The sequence below is a fragment of the Myripristis murdjan genome, chromosome 10 (assembly GCF_902150065.1).
Source record: "Myripristis murdjan chromosome 10, fMyrMur1.1, whole genome shotgun sequence".
NCBI lineage: Eukaryota > Metazoa > Chordata > Actinopteri > Holocentriformes > Holocentridae > Myripristis > Myripristis murdjan.
This window is the reverse complement of record NC_043989.1, coordinates 23,072,667-23,095,116: the sequence shown is the minus strand read 5'-3', so window position 1 is coordinate 23,095,116 and position 22,450 is coordinate 23,072,667. Positions and strand designations below refer to the sequence as shown.

At 43.0% G+C, this 22,450-nt stretch overlaps 2 protein-coding genes across 4 annotated transcripts in view; one reads left to right on the top strand and one right to left on the bottom strand.

The window, feature by feature from the left end:
- dock2 (dedicator of cytokinesis 2) overlaps positions 1-22,450 on the top strand; it is a 117,221-nt gene that overhangs the window by 57,842 nt on the left and 36,929 nt on the right. The gene's annotated exons all lie outside the window — the stretch shown is intronic.
- Positions 1,480-22,450, bottom strand: part of insyn2b (inhibitory synaptic factor family member 2B) — a 23,211-nt gene continuing 2,240 nt past the window's right edge. The window contains exons 2-4 of the mRNA XM_030061277.1: positions 13,406-15,375; positions 9,049-9,123; positions 1,480-2,546 (exon numbers count right to left, since the gene is read on the bottom strand). Of these exons, the coding sequence (XP_029917137.1) occupies positions 2,363-2,546; positions 9,049-9,123; positions 13,406-15,006 (1,860 nt within the window). The 5' untranslated portion in view covers positions 15,007-15,375 and the 3' untranslated portion in view covers positions 1,480-2,362. The remainder of the gene's footprint in view (positions 2,547-9,048; positions 9,124-13,405; positions 15,376-22,450) is intronic.

Genomic DNA, 22,450 nt, shown 5'->3' with positions numbered 1-22,450 from the left:
AGTAATTCTGAGAGGCTTGATAATTGTGGCCCAGGCCATATAAAAGTGTTGGTACCGATTATTAATAATCGTACATAGTACAACTGCAGTGCTAGCTTAAGTCATGAGAGACTCTGTACTTCTTGCTAGCTTTCAGCACACACAGTCTAGCAGGGCACTAGTTTTTGACCTCAGAACATTACAAATGTTATTTTTGAAAACTAATAGCACAGTCAAATACATCTTGAAATTGTCCTCCCAAAAAAAAAAAAAAAAACGGTTTGAAACGGTGCTTTCTAACAAGTATAATTCAGCATTTTCATAACAGCATAACAGAGTTTTCATATCCACAGTTCTTCTGCTAACTTGGCTAATGCTGCGTTCATGTGAACTGGGAACTAGGAATTTCTGTGTTGTAAATGTGCAAGCTGTGACAACATGGTGTTCATGGTGTCAGCTTTGGATAAATGAATGCTCATAAGAAAAAAACTCCTCCATGGGAAATTCTAGAGAAACAAAGCATCCATGTTGCTGAGGCTGAAAACGAGCACCCCGTTTGGTTTGTGTTGAAGGCTAGTAAGAAGCTGCGGCAGGATGGTTTCTTGCCACTAAAGCTACGAATGAGGTTTTGCAAAATAAATGATGGCTATCAACATGATCGCACAGCCTGGGTTGAAAAATTCAGAACCTGTCCCTTAACTTGATGCTTAAGCAAACAGATTAGTCACATGTTGCATCAGCCCAGTGAAGCTGGGGTTTTGGAACAAAAACATCACCTTAAAAGGCATACTGATATCGGAAAGTCAAATCCCATCAGAGCCTTCTCTCCTGTGTCCCTCTCTCTCCATGTCTACTATTTCAGCGCAGATAAAAGTGAATGAGTAACAAGGCCCACACACTGTTTCTATGTCATTCTGTGCTATAATCTGTCCCATTCCAGCCTCATCTGCTATGCAATTTTATTGCACAGCACAAAGCATGCCAACAACAGAGTGCCTTCTGTTTAAAATACACATTTTTATTGTACATCTCAATGAAACAGCTGCAACAACACAGCAAGAGAGAACAGGAAGTGAGGGGCATCGTGGGAGCTCACACACTGTTACGGGACAGGCTGTAAAAATGCAGGGGCAGGGCAATTTGGCTATGGATTGATTAAATAGTAAATACGGTGTCATCCAGGAGGCAAATTGCAGATTCTAATCGGTAGAAATTTGTGAGCCAACAGCAGTGTAGACTAGTGGAGTCATCCTAAACCCCTGGGCACTAAGCGTTGCACAAAATTAGAGAGTGTGTGTGTGTGTGTGTGTGTGTGTGTGTGTGTGTGTGTGTGTGTGTGTGTGTGTGTGTGTGTGTGTGTGTGTGTGTGTGTGTTCATATTTGTATGGGTGTACCTGTGTATGTACTTGCATGTGTATGTGTGTATTCATGTGCGTATGTTTTTGTGCGTATGTTTTTTTTTCTTGTTGGTGACTGTATTTCTGTGTGTGTGTATGCATGCGTGCGTGTGTGTATGTGTGTGTGTGCATGAAACCCTTTAAACTAGATTGAGCTTACAGCATAATACTGCTGTTTTGGGATGGTAATGAAAGAGCGGATCAATCACTCCGTCAATTACGTGCGACAGAATTTGCAGCTGGCCAACATGACCTGTCAGTCTTTGATGAGCTGCCTATCAGATCGGCCTCTTTCAGATGCAAAGTTCTTAATATATTCTTATTACAATCTCCATTGTGCTATCCAAAACCCTGATATCCATTCAGTGAGCTTTCTCATTTTTCCTGCAGAGCTCACTAGTCTATTTTCCACTCATATCCTCTTAGCTCCCAATTGTCATACATTAAAATTTATGTTGCCAAGTCATCCAAAGGCACGGTATTGTGACTGGATGTTTAATTTCTCAGCTTTTCCGAATCATTCCAGTTCCCCTGCTTATTGCTGTAATTTTAGGCTATGTTGTTGGAATGTACAATACATTCTCCAGCTGTGTGTTTGAATCCATCTTGGCATCAGTCCGTTCATCCATGAGTCAAACATCCATAGCATCAATGCTTCCTCTAGTTGAGTGAAAGAAGCGGTATCCATCCAAAGTTAATCGTTCAACTTTGCTTCCTTTTCTCTTGCTTCGACTGGTCCCCCAGAATATTTTTTCACAGTTGAGGACAGAAGTGGCAGGGAACATGGAAAAAGTCCCATTTACAGCGGTGCAGCTGGGAAAACTTGGCCCACTTAACAGGAATGACACACTGCACCCCCAGAGGACCATGAGAGAGATGCTTTACTCTTGCAGTTTTGGGGCCCAGGGTCCCATAAAACCATGGCCACCTACAGTGTTTGCATTTGTTGAGAAGTTGAGCCGTTGGGGATTTTTGTCCCCCTCGGCCTAGAGCCACCAGAAGCACTTCTTGCGGATCTTTTTGACACGTGCCTTGGTGCTGGGGCGGGTGGAGGATGAGGAAGCTGGCATAGCCTTGGTCACGGTGGGCGCAGGTACATCATACTCTCCCTCCAGGGCCTCCATCACTCCTTGGAAGCGTCCCTCCTGCTGCCGGAAATCATGCTCCACACTGGGGGTGAGGGAAGAGAGAGAGAGAGAGAGAGAGAGAGAGAGAGAGAGAGAGAGAGAGAGAGAGAGAGAGAGGTATAAAGGGAAAAGGACAGGGAGGTTAGTGTAGTGTCAAATCAAGTCAAATTATTTATAAAGCACATTTTGCACAAAAAAAGAGATGAGATGTGGGGGGGTAGAGAGAGAGAGGGTGAGCAGAGTTAGAGAAGGACAAATGGAGGTGGAGTGAGCAGAAAGACGGATTAGAAAGGGTTCTAAGAAAAAAAGGTGAGAGGGAGTATCAGTGCCATTAAAATGCAGTGGCAAAATGCTGACAACTCCTTTAAGAGAGGTTGTACCAACTCACAATACAGTTTTTATACAGAGATTTAAAATCATGTTGTGTCCTTAAATCATGGACACCTCCAGCGCACACACTCACTCATACACACGCACTCACGCACTTTAACACAGGCCTCGACTCAGCACTCATTTCACGTCCGTAGCATTCTTGCGCTTCATGCACCAATAGATCACAGGCTGGAGAGATGAGAGGAGCAGGGAGAGTAAGAAAGGGAGGGGGGGGGGGGGGGGGGGAGGGAGAGAAAGAAAGAGAGTGAGTCCAGGAAGAGAGGAAAGGAGAGAAGAGGGAGTCGTTTGCAAAGCGGAGGAACTAAAAGGAAAGAGCAAGGGAGGAACTTTTTTTCTCCTCTGATGTGTTCAAAGCAGACCCTCTTGGCTGCTCTCTCTCTCTCCCTTTGCTACGCCTGTCCCGTTTTCTCTCTTTCTCTCTCCCTCTCTCTCACCAAGTCTCTGAAGTGTCCACCGCTGCGGGTCATAGCATAGTAGGCTTTGAGTTTCTTTAGCCTTTGGTAACACTGTGTGTGTGCGCGCATATGTGTGTTTTGCAGAATATTGGGGTGGAGTTGCATGGGGCCCAGCATCTGGGGGTAATGAGGCACATGATGAGGCAAGGAGAGGAGGAACAACCATTCCCCACAATCCAATACACACGCACACACACACACACACACACATATATGCAAACACATAGATTTTCCACAGACATCCTACTTCCACAGCAAGCCTGCAGCTGAGCAAAGGTTGGGGGGTGGCACACAGGGACCTATATGGACGGAGGAAGAGAGCGAGTCTCTTGTGAAGGATGGAGGGAAAATGAGAAGAATGAGAGGCTTTAATGAAACAGGGCAGAGGGGTCACTACAAGGAAGAAGATGGGAGTGCAAGGGGAGGTGGAGTAGAAGAGGAGCTCCACCAGGGAGGGCAGAAAGGTCTCGGCTGTACGGGTAAGAGGACTGGGAGGGAGCGAGCGAGTGAATGGAGAAGGAAGTAAAAAGCTCTGCCGGGCACAGAGGAAGGGAGAGATGGCTGCCATCAATAAATGATGAAGGAGAAAGTACTACTACTACACAGATTTCGGCGTACACACACACAATCACACTATATATAAAATGATAATGCAGTGCACCTGTCCTACATTTGCTCAATTTACAGTCTGTCCTGTTGTTTTAGAATGGATTTAAAAATCCCAGTCTTACACCCTTCGTCATTTTCTCTCCATCGTGTTTCTGTGTCTCTCTGCCCACTCTTTGTTAAGTTTCTGTTTCCCCCATCTCTCAATCCTCTATTGCTACCTCTCCCCTATCTACCGCTCTTGCTATTGTTCATGGGATTATGGCCCAGTGGGAAAAGCTGCTACTCTTAATTCAGTCTGCAGGCTGCCATGTTCAGCATCTTTGCACAAGCTTGTGTGTGTGTAAGCATGTATGTGTGTGTGTGTGTTTGTGTTTGTGTGTGTGTTTTTGCATACAGTGAACCAGTTTGATGGTTTCGTGAAGTGGGGACATTTTGCCCCTCTTATTTATCTTAGGTTAATTTGAGGGTTAAAGGAATGTGTCATTTGTCAGTAATTTTTTTTTATTGTCATCTCTCGGTGTCAAAAAACACATCATGGAACTGTGAGAATCTGACGTAGGATGTCTATGCAGAGAGAGGCCTTTCAGCTGAGTCAAACGAGGGGTTTGCTGGGGATTTAAAGCTGCTTTCACATGTAAGAGTGAGGGCAATCCAATCAACGACCTCAGGTTTTATTCTTCCTACCTTGCATGCTCCCATTTGAATGACCACCTTCAGCTGGTCCTGTTATCCTCCTCCAAGCTTATGGCATGGTAGTGAATAACAGTAACTGTTAGCTTATTAGCTCGCTAGCCAGCATGCCAGTTTTGTGTTGTTCCTGAATATAAATCCACTTATTTTATCTGTCTACACTGCAAAGGGCTAAGGATAGCAAAGCGCTTTTTAATGTGATCATTAACAAGCAATGGTGCCAGTCATGAACTTTCTGACATAAACTCTACTACTACAAGCCTGCAAAGTTTTCAGCAAGTGAGCCTTACAGCAATGTTATTAATTAAAACATTGTTCATCATGTTGGTGTGCATGGTGCTCAGTCAAAGCGTAGCTGTTTCACTTCCAACAATTGGGATAGTTTTCTTTTTTGCTGGGGAGTTGGTTGGTCTTAGAGGGGTCGAGACAATATTGTTACTCTGCAAAGGGAATGACATGCAACCCTGCTGGAATTTAGGCCTACTACTCCAAAAAACTGCAATACTCTAAAGCCCCATATTGAATTTGCTGAAAATTCAAATATTAGTGGATGATGAAAGTGGAACTCTTGTAATACTGGTTAAAAAATGAGTATGCCAAACCCAGTTTGGCATACCTTTAAAGTCATAATGAAATGGTATTTTGAAAGCCTCTTACTCCGTTAAATTGATGTGTTTCCTGTTGAAACAGTTTTATTTGACAGTAGTGGCATGATTGTTCAAAAATGTGATGGGTTTTTTCAGCGTGAAGCCATCAAGATGTGCTGTGTTCCTGCTTGTAGAAGTAATGGGATTTTGATATAAAAGTACAAAAAAAAAAAAAAAAAAATCAAAAAGTAGTAAAGTTTTGGCACTTATTCTTAAATAGGTGAATATTTTGGCATGGGAAGTTATCTAACAATTTGAAAAGTCATTTTTCATTGTGGCTTTAAGGTTAAATTTAAGATTACGTAGGGGAAGGTGTGGATCATTTTTCAGGGAATGATTGTATTCGAGGTCTTGACAAGTACAGTAAAACTGGCATGTGTGTTTATAAACCTATTGCACATTGACGGGAATGCATGCTTAAAAATAATGTGCATTTGTACTGTACCTGTGTGTGTCTGCCAACGTGTGTATGCGTGTGTGTCAGACAGCAACCGAGAGAAAATGCCTTTCACTGTTTTATGTATAGGTGCCTGCATATTGTCTCTGTGTTTGCATACGGGTGTTTTTGCGTTGGAAGTAAAACAGAGGAGCTGTCAAAAGTTGCTTTCCTCCTTGTCTCTCATCATACAGATTAATTAGGATTGACAATGGCAAAACATCTCCAGGCGGCCAGCCTACATCAAAACCTCCTTTTTCATGGCAAATCATTAGGACAGATGTTGCCTTCTCACGCATAATTTATCCTCTGCTCATGTGTCTCTCTTTTGCTTTTGCCCACCCCACCCCTCCCTTCCCTCTTGCTGCCTTGTACTGTATACCCACTGAAGCTGTGATAAGGCCAGTACTGTATCATCAAACAAATGGAGCTCCCTCAGGGTGTCTGATTTCTATGTGTGTTTGCGAGTCTGCGTGTGTGCATGCATGACTGTGTGTATATTTGTATTGTGATAGATGGTGGAGTGTGTAAAGTATCATACAGTAACAAAGAATTGCTGATATCCATAAAAGAAGAAAGATTAGAGATCAGCTTTTGCAAATCAGTGTCATACCATACATAACTCCTATAGTGTTTTTGCTTGTATGCATGAGTGCACGAGTGTACGTTCATATAACATGTGCACACATGTGTTTGTGTCTCACATAAATAGACTTCCCTTTGTTGTTGGATTAATTTGTATGTGCACATGCATAATTACAGCTGTGTGAAAGAAATGTGGAACAGGGAAGGAAATCCCTGAAACTGAGCAGAGAGAGGATAGACCAGGAGGATGACAACAACAGCGGCATAAATATGCTCTTGAAAGATCAATAATCTCAAAACTGTTTACATTTAAATCCTTACACATTACTAAAAATATCATTAATTAATGGTCTTATTTCATCACTGTGTAATAATTGGCCCCTATGTAAAACTGCACTGAATTGAGGACTCTGACAAAAAATGTGGAGTCTACATTGTTCTCATTACCAGCCGACTGACTGATAAATAACATGCTTATTCCACATTCTCTTGTCAGTTGAGACTCACTGTTTCACAGCCACCATTTTGGCATGAAATAGCCGGCAAACACAGGTGTAACTAATTGCATTAATGAAGGTTCTGTTCCATTTCAGTCTAGCGCAGCCAGAGTCCTGGTGTTGTTCATGCTGGTTCAGTGGAAAGGCTCTGCCATACTTAAATGGAGCTGAACCTTAATTAATGTCATTAGTGATGCCTGTGTTCACACTGTCAAGATGGCTGCTGTGAAAAAAGCTCAGTTTTGCGTAATGCACCTTTAACAGTTAATGCCCTGTTGTCCTTGCACTCCAATTATAGTGAAAAGTCTGGTTTTGCCAACTTTTTTTTGCCAAATTTTGTTTTCATTTATAAAGTGATCTTAAATTTAATTCCAGCTGTGATGAAAACAGTCTTAAAAAGGTTTAAATTTGACCTGAAAGCAGTGTGGAAGTGATGAGCAGAGGTGAAAAAAATCAAGGAAGAACAAAGGTAAGAGGTAATGGAAATGGGATTGAATGGTTAGAAAAAGAAAAGATCAAGGTTAATCAATTCATATGCGTTTCTGAGCACAGCTGCAGACGTTGAATTATTCTGTGTCTGCATGCATGCAAGGGCGCCATAAATCCACATAACATTTCCATTGTCCTCCGTGAGTTACCAAAGCGGCAGAAAAATGTATTTGTGGAAATGCTGTTTTCCTGCTGATGTGTGCTGCTCATTGGCCTCCCCTGTCTAAACACCCCAGGAAGTTAGCACAGAGCTCTCTGTGATACGTTATATTCCACTTATTGCAGTCTGTGATTGAATGATTCAGTGTATGTATGAGTATGTGTGTATTTTCTCTATCTCTGTGTCTGTCTGGGTCTTCCCTGTCTTTATTTGCATGTGTGTATGTGCTTGTACTTGACTGTGAGATGACAGGAAATGTGTGCATCTGGTATGTGGTCTGTGTGCATGTGTGTGTAGGTGTTTTTGCATAAATGTGTGGTAGCTGTTTGTCCTTTTCCCTTGGTGTTCATTACAGTTTCACTGGGCTGAAGATCCTGCTGTGTTAATTAGCACTGGGGTGGGGGAAGCAGATGATGAAAAGATGATGGGGTGGAAACGAAAGATGCAGGAAAAGCAAAGTTGCTAGACGGTGGGTATGTTTTTGGAGTTGTGGGAGTGAGTTGGGAGAGAATGGAGAGATAAAGGCTCTGTGAAATGTGTCTATCCCTTGTGGCCTGCAAGGGGAATTGTTATACGATTGTAAACAAGCACAATTTTGCTTCCAGTCTAGTTTTGGTCTGCCACACGCACACATAAAAAGCAGTAGACAAAAAAAAAAAAAAAACAACAACAACAAATTTGGAAGCCATATCTTCCTGTTTTCAACAAAGAAAAATCTAATTTTTGCCAGACTTTGTCTTCGTCCTTGCCTTGCCCACAATGTGGATTTTCATGATTCAGAGTGAAAGGACAGGCTGTTATAAAGGATAAAGGAGGTGGGGTATCAGTGATCATAGTTTAGGTAACTGACAGATAGCATACAGGAGGGATGAATAGAGCAAAGGAGCGATTGAAAGTTAGAGGAATAATAGAAAAAGAGATGGGCAGCCACAGGATGAAAAGATGGACTGATTTACATAATGAAGACGAGAATAAGAGAGGGATGAGGCAGAGGTAATGGAAGGCTTAAGTATGTGGTATCAGATTATAAGGGCGCTGCTGTGCAAGTGTCAGAGGATCTAAGCATGCAATTACTTATTTAGGTCACACACACACAAGGGGCGCCTGGGACAGGAAATACAGCTCATTTAGGTGCTGCCTTAATTTGTTTGTGAGAACAGAACATTCTTTTATGTGTGAATAACTTTCTTAGAGAGAACATTGTGTTTCTGTTGTGTAGAGTTTGTATTCATTTGAATATGGATGAGTGGGATGGCTTGTAATAGCCGGTTTTAATATTGATATAGCAATCATGATATATGAATAATAGAATTAACAGAGTGAGCGAAAGAGACGGAGACAGTGGGATGCTGGGAGTAAAGGGAGGCAACGGGTAAAAAATGAGGTAAAAGCTGTGTAAGAGAAGGAAGGATGTAGTAAATAAATGATAAGAGCTAGGAAAGCAAAGAACAATAATGAGGAAGGGCATGTTTTCATGCGTACAAATGGCTTATGAGTTACCGGGCTGTTTGATGCTGTGGGCAGTGATGAGTCTTCAGTGGTATGTTATGTAATGCAGTGTACTCATTATCTTGATCATTTTACCTGTAGATGATGCAGGCTGTCTTTTGGCAGGTGGGACAGTTGTTAATGTCCTGACCAGTTCTGTACGAGCAGCGACTGCGAAAACAACAAAACATTTCACACACACTCTTAAAAGGATGAGTTTGATTGAATATATCTGTGCATCTAGATGGGTACTACATCATGGCATGGAAAGCATATGTCAGCCAAATAGTATTTGCAAGTACTTTTTATTTGATTAAAGTCCACTTAATGGAAAAATCCACTTTTAAACACTTTTAACATTGTCAGTAAACAGGTATTGGAGATATACCTCATGTTCCTGGGCCCATTTTGACAACGTGATGTCATGACAAATTATTTGCAGTGCAGCTTCAACAGAGATTGATATCAATATTTCAGCATTGTTTCAGCTATGTAAAACATCACTGGTAAATGTCAGGTTTTGCTATCAGTCCCTCAGAATCAAAGAACAAGGACCGTTTTCTAGAGTCACCGTTTTACATTAATGTTCAACTACACAGGGATAAATCCACAGCAGAACAGCCAGAGATCAAAATAAAAATAAAGTCTGCACGGTATATATATCTTTCCAATGATAAGTTATTATGTTACCATTCAAAAGATGTGGCATCAGACATCAGACTTACAGTAGAAATAGAAATACAGAAAAAAATAGACGCCCAGCTATGATTGATTTATTTCTATTTATGTTTTTTATTAGATTATGACAGTATCTTCAATTACAGTATTTTTAGTATCTAGCAATTTGCTGTCTGCATGTTTTTAATTGTATATTATTTTTCACTGGTGGTGCAACCTGTTGTGATCAAGTGACAAGCAGGTAATTTAACCTAGTTTGTATTTAAGGGAAAGTGTCTGATCTGATTGTATGTATGAGGAAAAGCACCTGCTCAAAATGTCAACTCATTTTTGGTGGTTAAATAATAGATTATACATACTGTGTGGACACTATTATTTTGATGTACTGCCATTTCAGTCCTGCACCTGTAGATGTTTTGGATGTGTGTGCTTTCCTGGACTTTTCTTCAGTAGAGGTAGAAATATTTTTTTCCACCAACACCTGCTTTAATAGACCAGGATGCAAAGCAGCCAAAAGGAATGCAGAGATGTGACTGTAGACCAGCTTTCTCTTGACTGGAAAAATCCTCACCCTCTTGCTCTCACCATGCTATATAGTGCGGTCAGTATTGATCTTTCCTTCTTGCACATACTGAGTGAAACAACGTAATGCACAATCTGGCAGTTGTCGAAAGGCATCCAGGGGAATGAATGTAGGAAATTACTAACAAAAGTAGCAATAGACATGGCAATTGGAGGGATAGTGGGTACACTACAAAAGTAAATTAAAACAATTTCATTGCAAAATAACTCCTGGAGTCCATTGAACAACACAGATTAATAATATAGGGCACTGGAAGAGTAGAGGTAGATGGTGGATTTTCCCATTAAGGTGCCAAACAAGTGTGAATGGGTGGACTGTTTCAGTTTCTGCACTGCAGACTTTTGCCATATTGAACAGTGGGTGCTAGAAAGTGGCAACAATCGCAATAAACTATTTCAAAGTGTATTTTTAAAATGTAACTGACACTTTCTGACATGTCCCAATGAGGTAAACCCCACCCATCTGGTGTTCCATGTAAATGAAAACAACTGCTAAGCATTATTTGTAGCTTCTGTTTGGCCAAAACAGGACATGATGCAGTATCAGTACAGCTATCAATACAACTTTTATTGTGAATGACCTTGGCTCATTGTCTCTCATTGTAGATGTGGATGTGGAAAAAATGAAGTTTGTGCATTACAAAAATGATACATACTGTGGATCAAGCATGCCAACAATGTTACCAAGGATAAAGAATTCTACAAAGCAAAAGAAAGTGCAGATTGTTGGAGAATAAAGTGAGATAAAAGATTCTGACAAGCTCATGCTGGCTGCACTGTAATTAAAAAGATTTATTTTGCCAAGATATTTTGGCTACCCCTCTTCTGAACTGCGTGCTGATGAGGGACAAGCTGATTTATGTTGATAAAATAGACATTTTAATTACATGGAGAGAGAACATGTGACAGTCATCATTTTCTCCCGCACCAGCCTTTATCAAAGGCAACAACAACAAGAGAAGACACTGATTCGCTTCAGGAGAGCAAGGGGAAAAAAAAAAAAAAAAACATGGAGCCAAGCACAGCGGCAACCTTTTAGCCCAGCCGACACTTTCATCGCAGCGGCCCACTTAGAGCACTTTCATTTTTGGCACAGCATCAGATACATGCAGTCCCTCTCGCTGGTTCTCGCTCTCTTCTCTCTCTCTTTTAATGTCAATGTCTCTCTATTTCTCTCTCGCTCTGTTTCTTTCCCTTTCTTTCCTCTCTGCCTCTTAGTCTCATTTTCTGTCTCTCTTTACGCACAAACATGTCTCAGTGTAAGGCATCGGCATCATCAAATGCATATACACACAGGAATGTGACTACATAATCTTGTACACACACATGCACAGCAAGCAACCATGTGTAAACTTAATGTTGGAGCCTTGCTGTGCCGCTGAAACATTAATTGCATATCCTCAGTGGTAATCTGATAGGGATTAGACAGGTATTAGAGAGATCTGTCAACCCTGGATGGAGAAAAGGAGGGATGAGACGGATAGAGAGAGTAAAGGCATGCAGAGAGTAGAGGTAGGTGGACATGTACAGAAATGATGCAAGGAGGTGAGGGGGGTAAAGCTTGTTTTTGGTTATTTGGGAGGCGAGAGAGATGGGGTGAAAGGTTGGCAGAGGGGGAGAGGTGAGCCCTGAGGGGGAAAATAACAAGCTATAAACCTGGGTAGAGGAGCCAGAGACAGTCGTTGTGAAAGAGTGAGGGAGAAAGAGGAGGGGATGAAGACGGATCAGAGGGATGAATGGGTGGATGAACTGTGAGAGATAGAGGGGGGAACAAAACTGGGTGACAGCGAGCGGATGAGAGCAAGGGAGAGTGATGGACAGGTTGTCACAACAGAGACAGGGGGAGATTGAAAGATGATGAGAGGGCAGAGGACGTTAAAAGAGAAAGACGGGAGGGGAGGGGAGATTCACCATTGGTTTGTGGTGGGAGACGTGATTCATATCTGGAGGTGCAGCGAGAAAGAGGAGTAGAGAGAGAGAGAGAGAGAGAGAGAGAGAGAGAGAGCTGACATTAATTAAGAATGGAGGAAATAAGGATGAATTGCTGGAAGCTTAGTAAAACAGCAGTGGAAGGGGAAGGGAGGGATGAAAGAAGAGGATAAGAGAGGAGAGATGTGAGGTATGATGTCTCAAATGGATATTGCTACCTTGGGGACTACAGGCCCTATAGAGCATCTTAGATGGGAGGAAAGATGAGAGAGGTTGCTAGCATTGACTAGAGGCTTGCATGCATCATATATCCCCACAGGTTTGAGACACACACACATAAACACATGCACAGGCAGAACAACACACACTACAGCAATACTCTGTAGGCCTGACATTTAAAATCTATTACCTGTAGCCGAAAGCTTGTCAGTATATATTGCAGTGAAAACTCAAATAATCTCTCCTCACATTCTTGTGCATTCCCTTGATGTTTTCACTCTCTTGTTTGCTCTTCGTCCTTCTTTTGCTGTCACAATGGGCATCCCGGTCTGTGCTTTCTCTCCTTCTATCTGTGCTTTTGTCTCTGTCGTTGTCTTTGTCTCTGTCATTCTTGGTCTCCTTCGCCTACCTTTCTACACTTTTATGCACATCTGTTCTCTTCCTTTATAATTCTTGTTCATCTTTCCTCTGCTTTTCCCTGACCTTTTCTTCGCGCATTCTTTCATTGTCCCACCTTGCCATCTTTCTCGTTGGCCATGTCCATACTACAGCGGGTATTGGCGTTCCATTTACACTGCATCACACTGGTGTTTTCAGAGTTTGTGTCGACTGAAAACAATGTCACAGTGGACACATCGGTTGCTAGTGATCGGTTAATGAAATGCTACAGAACTGGGCTAACACCAGGGCAGTTTCAGACTGAATAAACAGAACAGACATTCAGTCTGAATATCAGGCTAACGGTCCACTCCAAGATGCCCCAAAGTGCTTCAAGTCCCCTACTGAGCATGCACCTACACACATGGACTATGGACTATGACCTATACCACATTACAATCCTACCTATCCTACCTCAATTTTCCCCATCCAGACCAGTTTTATCAAATTTAAATACTGTGGAGAATGCTTTCAAAAAATGTCATTTTTATGGGTGGAAAACATTGGAATGAATTAAAAAAGATGCATGTTCAAATTCACCTGGCTTGCTGTGGACATGGCCTCACATCCCTCCCTCCCTCCCTCCCTCCCGTGTTGCATCTCTCACCCTTCGCTGAGGGCCTTGCTCTTCTCCAGGTCTTGAATGACATTGAGGAGCACTTTGATTTTCTCCTGGTTGGACAGCAGGTTCTCCTCCACACTCTGTAGCCTCCCCTCCAGCCCGTCTGGCACCACCCCCACATGTCCACCCAACAAACCTGCTGGAGCCCCGTTACACTGTGCATTTGAATGAGTCGTACAAGGCGGGGAGCGACCGTTATCTGACGATGCACTCGGCTGTTTTATAGAGTCCTCAAGTTTTACCCCTTCTGATGAAGTTTGGTAGGATAGGTTTGGGGTTTGCTGGGCGTTTTTGGTTTGCCAAATATGTGTTCCTGGTTTGGAGTGAGTGGATTTAGGGGAGTTTTTCGGTGGGAGTGGTGGGGTGACGCTAGATTTTGAATCTTTGAGAGGGGTGGGGGGTAGAGTTTTATTTGTTACATGGAATGATGGCTGTCGGTGATGGTGCATATGTTCATTAGCATGTTGGTGCGTATGTTGCGTTTTAGCTGAGGTGTGTTTGTGTTTGTCAATTGAATACAGCTCCATTGCTTCAGCAGACGATGCGTGCGTTTGTTGTGTGTCTGTGGTACCTGTGTTGTTGTCCATGCTGTGTACATGTAAGTCTATTGTCTGTGTGGCTGAGTCCTTGTAGTGGGTAAAGTCTGCAGAACGGGGCCTTGTGTGTTGCTTTGCATCTTTTGTTTTGCTGTGTGTGTGTGATGTGTGGTTTGAGTGTGAGCTTTGTGTTTTAGGTATGGTGTGTGACAGTTGTGGTATTTGAGTTGTCTTGACAGATGTGGATGTGTGTGCTGTGTGTGTATTCTTAGGACAGGACTGGGAATTCAAGAGCGGGGAGTCTTTTCTCGACTGGTTAGGGGCCACAGACTGTTTTCGGGAAGGATTGGGTAAAGTCTGGCTGGCTGTTATCTGATTAGCTGTCCGCCTGCGGCACGCGCCTGTGCAAGGAGTCATCTGTGATTGTCTCCTCCCACATGTCCCACAGAGGCGGGGTGGGGAAGTCGTCATTACTCGACAGGGCCGTGGTGGGGTGGCATGAACTGTCGTACAAACACTGCCCGTCTTTAATGTTGACCGATGGCCCTCTCCTCGCAGAGACTGGACCCGCCTCCTCTCTCGGACCAGGTCCTTTCCCTCAGCAGCCTCACTGCAAACCCCTCCCACCACGTCAGAGGCTACCACGCTGCCATTTGTATATCGGGCTGTCCTTTTACCTCTTGTGTCCTTGGGATTTGTCTGTATAGTTTTGATCTGGCAGTAAACGCCACTGCCTGACCCCTGTGAGCCCATGTCGTCTTGTGTCAGGCTGTTGATCTCGTTCTGAGACGTCTCCTTGGACACTGGCAAGCTGTTGCTGTCACTGACAATAACTCCCCCTGTCTCCACTGTCATGGCTTTGTCTTTTGTCTTGGTGAGTTGACGTGGTGTGCTGTTTGGTTGGCTGCCGTGTCGCTTGATGGAGGGGAGTGTCCTGAGTCCAGGAGAGGTCTGCACCCCGACACTGCACAGCGGGCCCCATCGCCCCCCTGCCAGGGGCACCCCCAGTGCAGGTACCGGATTGGTGGGATCAGCCACTCTCCTGCCCATACTCCTCAACAGACTGGCTCAGCCCCCTGGGGAGCTGAAAGGAATGGGGGCACCAGGTGACATCACTGGTGGTCAGCAGGATTCTGTCCAGTTTTCAGCTTGTTTATCCAAATGTATATTTGTGTGAGAGGGGCAGTTTCAGTGAGTTTCTATGGCTGCAGACAGAAATTCAGTAGCCATTAAAAGTAACCAATGGTTGAAGCTCCATCAGTTCAGTGGTTATAAAGTCTGTGTCCTTCTATAAAAGATCTTCCTCACTAGTTTAACTACTTTTGATTGGACATCAGTGTCAAGGCTTTTCTCAGTTTCTGACCAAAGGCCCGCAGATGATGAAAGTTTGATAGATCCTCTGCCCATTTCTGGTTTGCTCTGGAGAAAGAAAGAAAGAGAGATGCAAAGAATGAGAGATAGAAGATAGAAGGGAAGACAATGAATAAACGGTCAGATAGGCAAGTAGAGGCAGACATTAGGCAGGCAAAGCACCATATAAATGCGTCGACCACGACTGAATACACACACTGACCAAATCAATAGAACTCTATCAACCTCTTATTACACCAGCGAGTAGGTGGGAGTTGGAGGGACAAAACTCTCAGTTTCACCTGGCAGTTTCTTTGCAAGAAAATTGAAAAGAATAGACAAGTCTTAAGGGTATCAACGTATGTCTCTATAAGGAGTCTCAAAAGTCTCGCACACCCCAGGCCCTGTGTGCATAATGCTTTTGTGTGATGTGACTGCAGTATTTTTTATATGTGATGACACAGTATGACACATTTCAAATGTTATGTTTGCCTCCCACAGCACTATGTAAACTGATGATACATCATGCCTTGACATCGCTCATGGAAGTTGTTAGGGAATCTGTCTAATAAGCTCGACATAATGCTGAGTTCTGCCACAGTGTTTCTGCCCATCTACCCCACTTTTCTGTGTATTGTGTTTGGCTGCAACTTTATTCCTGGTGAGGTACAGTATGTTACCTCAGCTACGCTGGTGCCTCAATTTATCCACTCATTTGTCATTACTGTTGCTTCCAAATCAGCAACATTAACTGTTTATGCCTGGCTACTTAATACCAGAATTCCATAGTTTATATCAGCTAGTCTTGTATCAGTTTGTATCACACCTCAGGATTGTTCTGCCAGTTGAACCAATGAGACAGGGACAAGGTGACAAGATAATTGATCAGATGTGATGAAAATGTAATGATCCGTGTGGGCAAATTGGGCCCTTGCAGCAGTAAGTTGTAATAGGGGACATCAAAGCAAAATAGAATATAGACAGGAGTGTGACTATAGTTCAGCTATACATAGGGACATATTTGTATTGCACTGAAATATTGCATGAAATAGAAAAGAATCATGTTTTGCTGGCAGCTTGAATCAGCTTGAATTTAGGGTAATGCTGCACTGGAGCCTGACCTAGAAATAAAAATCACTTACTGTCGTCATGGTTGTATGGAGAATACTTTGAGGCAAATAATAAAAGGACTAGATACATAATATCAGTTCACCCATGAGTGATAGTCCAAGGCTTTAATCTCAAGTCTCAAATATGTCTCCAGTGAAAAGTGTTTTTCACCTGTCTTCACAGAGGTGTTATCTTTTCATTAGACAGTGAAAGTCACTACAGTGTGCCAGACAGACAGCGTGAGAAGCAGAGATTGTTGTAGATGTTTAGTGCATAAGGTCAAGGATGGACTGCTCCAACATTTTGTAGAAATAAGATTTGGCTTAGAGGACCTCTCTGTGTAAAAATCTTGGAGATTAAGGACAGAAAAAACAGTTTTAATCGAGAAGGTTGCTTCAAAGGGGAAGTGCGACTGCAGCTCTGTGGTAAAGATTTTCTAGTAATCAACTCTTTTAAATCGTTTTCCAGCAGTGACCCTATAGCAGTGGTTGTTTACTGTACTTCTAAAGGCAAGTACTTATCACTGGATAGACACCTAAGTCATGCTGAATGTGAAGATCCAATGCTGCAGAGTGACTGCTCTGATAGTTAATGTGTATTCCACATCAGTGCTTACATGCTTGGCCTGTATTGTCTGATTTTCAAGGCTGATGTCGTGTGCTGTTCCCACAGCATAATCAGCATAAAAAATTGATATTTTAGCCTTTATATCCCCTTCCCCCTGACAGCAAGAGTAATTAATATTATCAGAATCTTTGGAAATTCAGTTTTCATTTAGGATCATAAAATATTAAAACTGAGTGAGGCTAATGTGAACAAAGTTGATTATGCTGGTGGGCCTGCCGATGGCCCGGAGTTGAGAATTAGGGAGAGTTTAAAATTAGCAAAGTTTGAGCTGCAGCCCAAAATACGAAGGTTTCTGCATGTTAGCTGAGACTAGTAATGTCAAAGCTTCTAGTAAAAGCATGAGGTTTATGTGAGGCACAGTGGAATAAAGAACGGCTGCTTCAGAGACTTATGGCTGCTGTTCATAAATAAATGACAGTGTGTTTGGCTCTCAAGAATGGTTACATGGCCTGTTGACTGGTATGGGAGTGTGTGACCCCACCACCCCCACCTCAACCACACACACACACACACAGTGTATCAAGGGGTCATACATGATTGACAGTCCAGACTATTTATGCTTCGTTACCATGGTAACTGTGATAACAATTGTCTTGGTGTGGACCACACAGGTCTTGACCTGGAGTTTAAGTAACATCCTACGAATTGTGTGTGTGTGTGTGTGTGTGTGTGTGTGTGTGTGTGTGTGTGTGTATGTGTAATCTATTTGCCATGCAGACGACAATCCCAGGATGACTGAGAAATGGACGGAGATGTTTTGTTTGCAAAAAGAAATTGCAGATGATGTTGATATTTTTTCTTCGAGTGAGAGAAGGAGAGTGTGTGCATTTTCGTGTGCCTGTGGGGAGAGAGAGACCCATGACTGCAGATGGGCGTGCATACGCAGTAGTGTGTGTTAGAGTGTGCTTTTGTGTTGTCTTAACAGTTTGCCTTGGGATTCAGACGAAGTCAATTGAAGGTAATTTCGCTGCAGCTCATTTCCAAGCATTTGTCTTTCCACCAGCAGTCACACCAGACGCCGAAGCACCTGCTGCAGCCACATAAACTCTCCTCTCTCCCTCTCTTCTTTCTCTCCCCCATTTCGCTCTTTCTGCCACAACCTGTGTGTGTGTGTTGCTGACCTGCCTGCTCTGTCAGTCAGTGCCATCTAAAGCCCCAGTCATCACCTCTGACCCACAGCCTCTCAGGCAGAGGCACACCATGTCCTCAAAAATCACTTTCTCTTACTCACACCTCTCTCTCTCTTTCTCTCTTCAGCTTTCTACCTCTCTCTCTCCCTTTTTTGTCTTTCTCTCTTTTGATATCACCCTCCTCTCATCTCCCCGCTCTTTCATCATTACTTATCATTTTGCCGCCTCTTTCCTCTCACTTCTCCCTTTTCCATCTCTGTCATGCTGTCTGTGGTTTGCTGTGTCTGTGTGTGTCTGTCTCTCTCCCCTCCCTCTGTCTCTATATTTAATCTTAGTCTCTCGCCCACATCACACCTCTGGCTGTGCAAAATGAATGAGGAGGGGAAGGGGAGGTAAAGCAGTGGGCTGGTGGGATGAAGGAAGCCGAAGAATGAGGAGAACAGGAGAGGCGGCGGCAAAGGGAGGAGTAGAAAGGTGGTAGAAGGATAAGGGGAGAGAACAGAGGGAGGAGAAGGATCGCCGACAAGATGAAAGCTGTTTGTCGTGTGTGTGTATGCATGTGCACGGATGTGTATGTGCATCAGACGATGAGATTTGGGGGGCACATTTGCCTAAGTTGAAATATCCAAAAGTGTCTGATAGAAAGAGTTTATGAAAGAATAAAGAGAGAAAGCTGGAAGAGAGACAGAGGGAGAGAGACATAAAAAAACAGAGAGAACAGGGGAGCTGCACACATTGCATGCCAGCAATCAATACGCACAGCAAGTCTGCTTGAGCATCTGTCACCACGCACATAAACACACACACCCTTTAAACACTACAGGGAGTTTCTTCACAGGGTGCAGCTTTTTATGAAATCTGTTTTTACATGCTACGGGTTCAATTTACCAGTTGGCGGGGTTTGGGACGCACGAGAAGTATCTGAAACGCAGGCGCGACCTGTGCGAGTGTGGCCCTCTGTGTGTGTGTGTGTGTGTGTGTGTGTGTGGTGTTGCGTGAATGTGTGTGCGCGTGTGAATGAGTGCGCACCCACGCCTTTGCAGTGGTAACAGAGCGCTGAATGCTCCAGCGAATCGAGTCCCCTGTCGTTTCAAGGTGAGCCTCATTTTTCAACTGTCGATTGACGGCGCTTGTGTGTTAGGGAGCCTGAGATTCACTTTACTGCACTGTAATCAAACTGCTTCTCCCTGTCTCTCTCTCTCTCTCTCGCCCAATGGTCAGAGCAGAACAGGGCACTGCAGTTTATTGGCCCCTTGAGACAGGGCATAAACTGCATTTTGGGTAGTGTAGTCAAGCTTTTCCTCTGTTTTGCTTCCTAGTGGCCTAGTCCACTCTTCTGTGTTCCAACCGCCCCCAGCCTTCCCCTCACAAAAAAATCCCTTTTTTCTCTAATCCAGTTTGTGTTTGTTGTGAGCAGATCAGCTTTGTATCTCATTACCACTACACAAATTGATTTTTATAATCCATTGAAACTGTAAATGTCAAACTGTCATGAAACTATAAACAAAAAAGAACTCCTAGTAAAATTATAGAGAAACTAAAGTCACTCTGTTTTTTTTTTTTTTTAAGCTCTCATGCAAAGTAACAATCTATGCCTTGGGACATTAGAAAGTACAGTGAGGATAATATTAGAGAAACCAGGTTTCGTTTAGTTTTATGGCAGATTAAGTGCCAGTATTGTAATCTTTTTTCATTCTTGAATCAAAATTATTCTCATTAATTAAAACGGTATGCATGGAGATGTCCAGTGCTTGCATGTCTGCTTTGCATAGTATCTCTAGATTTTTGTTTTTCTTTTCTTTCTGTAATTGTTTCCTTAATTGGTCAATACCCATTTTTAAGGGTCATAGAATCACAATGAAAAATTTTTATATAAATGTATAAATTACTATCCCCCAGACAGCAGAAAGCCGGCAGTGACATGCAGCAAAACAAGCAAGAAATCTGTTTAGCTGTCTCTGCAGCGTGCGTAGCCATGCCACACTAAGCTTTGCCCACTTTGTTGTGCCTTTTAATTGGACACAACTGTATTTTTCAGGGACAATGCACTTTAATCAGCATTTCTGCCCGACGAGCCAGGAGCTACAAAGGCTAATGTTCATATCACAAAAGCCAAACGTCTTAGCTCATGCAGCATAATTCATGTTAGCTCCTCATTGCAGAGTATTGTTTGGGGCAGACTGTGTGCATCTCACCGATAGGATGAATTTCATTCGAGTGTCTCACCAGGCAGGTTCAGCTGCTGGGAACAGTTTCTTTTTGGGCAAGTCGCAACATTTGAATTTGTAAGTTTATGTGCCACTCCAGAGGGAATAGTGCATAAACAGTAGTGTAAACTGAGGGGGCTCAGGCTGTATAGCTTCTATTTGCTGAAGCTTAAATGTCTTCAAGAATAACTGTGAGTAATGTAAAAAATGAACTTAACTCTTGACGTACAGTATGAACCTTCTCAACCCTGCAGGTCCCATCGGTTCGGTTCATCATTACAAATGCATGCTGTGCAGCCAAGCTTTGTTCAGTCCCACGTAACTTTATTTGAAATTCTAGTGGAGATTCCATGGTTTCCAAAGATACCAGATGTGTCCTGCTGAATCACAGAGAAATGTGTATAAAATGATGCACAAACATCTAAATATTTTCTGATTGATCTAATGGTGTAACAGTAGAACAGTGCCACTTGCGGTTTTAATATTTAACTCAGTGTAAGCGTGATGCAGCTTTAATGAAGTGTCCCAGCTGGCAGATGCAGAATATGTATGACATTATAAAATATAGAAAAAAATCTAACTTTGTAGCTATATAAAGGGAAATTTAAGGGGAAAAACACAGTTCAAGGGGTAAGTCTCATGTGGACAAGATGATATGAATATAGAAACACCCTGGTTTTAGCTTAAGACTCCCAGAAGCCACCCTGCCTCTACACCGATACCTAGTTAGTCAGCAGCATCAATCCCTGCCCCTCGACAGGCCTCCCTGTATGCATGCATATGTGAATTTAATGTGTCTGCATGTGTGTGGGATTACAGATGTAGGAATTGGACAAAGCACACGAGAGAGAGACAGAAAGAGACAGAGAGAGAGAGAGTGAGCAATTCTTTGGATGGGATTACTTGATTCTTCATCGGACTTGTGGGCTCTGCTAGCCCGGTCGTCGGCCTTTTCACTGCCGCACAGAATGAAGTGCCTGAAAAGTAATGTGCCTCATGCTAGTCAATGGGCCCCCAAAGAAACAGAAGTAAATTGCTGTCGGGTTTTACGATTGGAGCCTATTCAGAAACATTCAAGTAGCTGTAATGCAGAGGGGGGAGAAGTGTAGAAAGAAGAGCGACTTCTCCACAAATACATCTTATCTAGATAAATACATTTGTTTTGGTAGCAGGCCAGGGAACTTGGCGTGTGTGTGTGTGTGTGTGTGTGTGTGTGTGTGTGTGTGTGTGTGTGTGTGCGCGCAGATGAATGGCAGATGGAAACAATGTGAAACTGAATATTTATGAGATAGTTGCAGCCAAATATGCGATAATCAAAGACAAACATGAAAAAGTTGGAAAGCAGATCCTGTAAGATAACCAGGGGAAAACAAACTTTCGAAGTCAGTGGGAGTGGCAAGAAAAACATGCCCCCCCCACCACACACACACACACACACACACACACACACACACACACACACACACCATATCAACATAGCTAATGGGGTGTGATATACTTTGGACTTTCCTCTCTTTCTCTCTGTTACCATTTTCTTCCTTTATTCTCACCATCACCTCTTGTTCTCTCTTCTTTTTTACACTGTGATCTCTCTCTTTTCTCTCCCTATTCTGTTTTATCATCTCATCTCTCTTTTCCCTGCCAAATCGTTCATTCTGTCCCCACGTCCCGTCCAGTCTCTCCATCATTAACCCCCGATCTATCCCTCCTCCTCTGATCTCTCCATCATCTGCTGCCCTCTCTCCCTCTCCCTCATCCATCTTTCCGCCCTTCTGACTTTCTAGCCTTTTTGTCTTTCTGTGGATCTCGTCTCTTTCTCATCACTCGTCCAATCTGTCTGGTTAGTAATGCAGCATAGGCATCACTGTCACATACACACATACACACACACACACACCACAACCATGCATGTTCAAATAGAGACACACACAAATAACATTCCCTTTCGTCTGCCTGTCTATACTCTTTAACCTTTATCTCTCATTCTCTCCATCATCTGTTTGTTCTCTGGAGAAAAGGGATTTGGTTAAAGTCAATGCAGTATAATGTCATAACCTATTGATTAGGTCT